General features: G+C 36.1%; 1 protein-coding gene across 1 annotated transcript; it reads right to left on the minus strand.

The window, feature by feature from the left end:
• Nucleotides 1-223: 223 nt before the first annotated feature.
• On the minus strand, nucleotides 224-3,179 carry LOC132163772 (internal alternative NAD(P)H-ubiquinone oxidoreductase A2, mitochondrial-like; the record flags this gene model as incomplete). The annotated part of the gene is given in 6 exon segments (XM_059574144.1): nucleotides 224-338; nucleotides 918-1,081; nucleotides 1,420-1,485; nucleotides 1,707-1,867; nucleotides 1,962-2,175; nucleotides 2,532-3,179. Coding segments are annotated over 6 exon segments (1,137 nt in total), but the record flags the coding sequence as incomplete, so codon positions are not given.
• Between the last annotated feature and the right edge of the window lie 1,394 nt (nucleotides 3,180-4,573).

Raw genomic sequence — 4,573 nt, forward strand, 5'->3', positions numbered from 1 at the left:
GTACAAAGACTTAATTCAGTCCCTAATTTAATATAACATAACTAGTCATCTTATCTTAGTAATAAGATTGACCTTCCAAAACATGAGGTGGGATGTTATGGATATTATTGATTCATGAAATATGCAAACACTAATCTGCAATCATCTAGGATATCTCCGACTTCAACAGTTTGCCAGGAAGAATACTAATATCTTCACAAAAAATAAAAAAGGCTGTTCTTACCTGAGCCAAAGCCGGAAGGGTTGGTTTTCCAGTACTTTCAAGAAACCCACTGCAATCACCAATCGCAAACACATCCTGCATGGAAGGAACGTGTAGCCACTCGTCAACACCAATCCTGTAAACACGAATAGGATCCGTTAACTCGTTCTCATGCCTATGCTGTTTTCAAAGCATGCCTACCAATTTGAATATGAATAAGATAGATATGCGGAGTAAAAAGCGAAAAAAAACCAATGTACTAAGGAATTGTGATATAACAAAAATTATGGCATCCAATGGAATTGTGATATAACAAACATTATGGCATCCAATGGAAAACCAAATCAGAAAAGAAACAAGAAACATATGATGTATAGGAGGCAATAACAATGATTTTCAAGACTAAAATTGACCTAAAAAAAAAAAGATTTTCAAGACTCAAATTGACCTAAATACTATACAAGTACTGATATCCAACTTGGTTGATGCTTCAAGACATTATATAAGAGTTAACATTTCAAAATTTCCCGAATCAATTGTCCCATGAGTTAGAGAGACCTTGTTGATTAATTTCGGACCATCTTTACCAGAATAGGAAATTTCCCCCATCAAAACAGTTTAATAACTACATGTATGAATTGGTCAAAAACCTCACATGGAACTGAGAATGATGTAAAAATGCATTGTGATGAGCCAAAAAGAACTAGTGACTAACCTTCCACCTGGAGATTTTGGAAGCTCCATAGAGTTAACAAGAGGAGAGGGACCAACACCCGTAGACCACACTAGCAGCCCATATGGAACCTCTGTGCCATCATTAAGAACTAACTTCTGAGCTTTAACATCCTTGACTATTCCACGGACAAGACGAACTCCTGACTGAGAGAAACTACTAAATGAATAGATCCATAACTAAAATTTTGGGGGAATTGTTGTTGATTAGTTGTTGGGGGGTTAATGATTGCAATGTCCACAGTTGTAGAATATCCCAATTGTTGCTAGTGAGAGGTGTCTTACATATCCTTAGGAGAAGCTCCAAGTTCCTTTCAGAGAAAAATGGTTCCTTTTGGATTTTACCTTTTACAATTGACAATTTTATCTTCCACAACAAAGACCAGACTAAAACTCTCATTTTGAGAATATGCAATAGATAATCCACAGCAACATTTTTAAGACACGGACAAACAAGTTCTTCCTATTAATCATGCATCCCTTACCTTTGTCAACTGTTTAGTAGCATAGTGCCTGAGGCGATCATCAAAGGAAGATAATATCTCGTTTGCCTGTTAATCCAAGAACAATTTACTCAATATTTCCTCAAAACATCTTTTGCAAGAATGCAATGGTTTTTTGTCACAATAATAGTTATAGTGATGCCTCGAAGCAAATACAGAACCTTTTTCAAGCAAGGTGATTGTGTGGATAGCAATAACTATAAAGAAAATAGTTTAAAGGAAATCTTTGTACAAGAATATCTCATAGCTAAAGTTTTTATTAAGCAAACCTCAATCAAAGTAACGTGGATATAGTCTTTCACATGCGCATGTGTTTGGCGAACATCTTTTGTGATAAAATCACTTAGTTCACCACTGAACTCAACTCCCGTGGGACCACCTCCCACAACAACACAGTGTAGAAGTCTGCTTTTCTCTTCCTCTGAAATGCCTGCCTCCAACCCAAATTCAATAGTAGCATTTTCAATTCATATGATCTCATTCTTAATTCAAGTAAAAAAAAAAACCTTATTGCAATAGCATACCAGGCACGTCAGACAACATCAAGTTTAGGAGCAGCTTCCTACGAATTTCCTGGGCATGGTAAACTTCCCGAAGAAAAATCGCATGTTCTTTCACCCCTTGGATTCCAAAAGTTAAGGGCTGTGCCCCCAAAGCAATAACCAATTTGTCATATGCAATCTTAAACTTCCACGGATCCAAGGTGTCTGGTCCATCAGTAACAGTCTCACAATGCACCTTCAATTATCCAAGACCAAATTTCTTACAATTGAGCCTTTGTGAAATTCAAAACTCCAAGATTGCCATATACCCACATATGTGTAAGTAGACTATTCAAAACTGTAGCCCATTACCTCACGACAGCCAAAAAGACTAACTTTTTTTAAAGCAGGAACAAATAAAAATTACAATTTTACTTACAATTTTTCCATACCCACATTTCAGTTCAATCAATTTCCCCTTTTCTTTTTTTCCTCATTTGATTACTATTCAATCAAACTTTCTAAAAGGAGCTTTTTAAACGCATTGTTCACAAAAAGTCAAAAAATCTTTTTCCCACAATCCAACAAACCCAAAAAGGGAAGCTAACATACCGAATGATTATCGCCATCGATGCCCGTACAATTGGCCAAGAAGAAGTAGGACCCGGGTTCGCGAGAGATGGCGGGTTGGATCCTGCTGATGGGTTCGGCAACGGACCTGAACTCCAGGGTCCCCACGCATGTGGAGGCCAGGAGGGGCGTGAAGACCATGTGGTTCCGAGGAGACACGCAGACGACGTCGTAGAGGTTGGTGTCGAGGCCCTTCATGAGCCTGCAAGCTGCCCACCCGGAGCCCACCACAACCACCCTCGGCTTCTCCGAGGGCACCGTCGGCCCCAGGCCAGAGTACTTATTGGTGGCTTCGGTGCAGGTGCTCAGGCTCGCCAGAGAAGCCAATGAAAACGTGTTCGGCGCTCTATTTCTGGATTTGATACCTGTGACTCGGATTAGGCTTCTGAACCAAGCCATTGTGGAAGAATCTCTGTTCAAATGGGTATCTCTGTATCGGTATCCGAGATTTTGAAGATGAACAAGGATTCTGTAATGATTGGCTTTGACTTGATTTTTCTGCTACATCTTTGTGCAGGCGAGTCCAGAGGTGGCTGGGTCACGGTGGTGAAGAATGATTGCGTGGCAGCTGCTTAAGGCAGACAGATGCTGTCTGTGACGGAATTTGAGTGACAGCAGGAAACGGTTTCTCATCCATTACACCAATTCCCTTTTTTATCCGCCAAGACTGTAACAGTAGCCATCCTAACAAATAACCTCAATTATTACGCTTTCAAATAACAAAATTCTAAAATTCTCGTCAATTTCATCACACATTTATCTTATTATGCTAATGCAACTGTAACACCTTATTTCATATTAAAATAATTTATATAAAGTCCAGTAATTTATAAAAATAGTCATGAGTCACACATTGCTTAATTATAAGTGAAATTAAGCTTTATAATGAATTTTAGAAAAATTTCAAATTAACTAATTTTTTTGAAGAAACGTCACAAATGTGACTTGCATTTTTCTCTTAGTCGTGAAAATATATCTTAGGTTGTAGAAAAAAAATAACACAAAGAATTTATGGGTGGTTCAGTATTAGACATTACACTAGGAGTGGTATCGGTTTGGTCGGTGTCGAAAGAGACATTTTCGCCTATCAAACCGTGGAAGTCGGTTAAGTCATTTAATTAACCGACTTCATATCGATAAGGAATAGGTTTGACTTTTTCGATTAATAGGTGATCGGTTAAGTCGATTACAAGTTTTTATGTTAAGATGTATCAACGTCATTTTAACTATATAATCAATAAAGCATATGCTTTATAAATGAACCAAAAAAAGTAAATTCATGGATCACAGACCAAACAGACAACTACAAATTAGCTAGACAAACACAATAAGAAAACTTACCAGATAAAATTTGAAGTTTACTTAAAAAAATCGATTAATTTTTGATTAATCGACAAATTATTATTTTTTCTACCGCCTACCAAACCAACATCAAAACAGTATTTTTATTCTTCCTAATGACTGTCAGAAGTTAGTTGTTGGTCAGTGACGGTTTGATAATAGTTGATAGGTAGTTGGTGAACGGTTAATCTTTTCACCCCTATTAAACACCTACATCCACCACTCATAATAGCCCTAAGAACTACATTGACTTGCTTAACTTGTGGAGAAAAATAACACAAATAACTTATAGGTGGTTAGACACCTGTCTACCACTCGAAATAACTCTAAGAACTACATTGTGCTCATTGACTTATTTATCTACAATACAAATATCCATATTTATAAGATAATGAGTAAATACAAATATATGGTCAACACTTAAATAAAAAAAAGTAGTTAATATTAACTTGATATTAAATATAAAAAAATAGAAAAATGCTAAGTGTTTTTCTAGTGTTTTCTTTGTGTCCTCTCCATTTTATTTAAAAATTATTTTATAAAAACAAAATGAGAAAAATAAGAGCAACTTTCTTTTTTATTTTTTGTAAAATAATTTTTACATAAAATCAAGATAACACGAAAAAAAAAAAAAAAAAATCCCAAAAAAACACCCGGCATTTCTAAAATATATATTATATATT

Source organism: Corylus avellana, chromosome ca10, assembly GCF_901000735.1.
Source record: "Corylus avellana chromosome ca10, CavTom2PMs-1.0".
Lineage (NCBI taxonomy): Eukaryota > Viridiplantae > Streptophyta > Magnoliopsida > Fagales > Betulaceae > Corylus > Corylus avellana.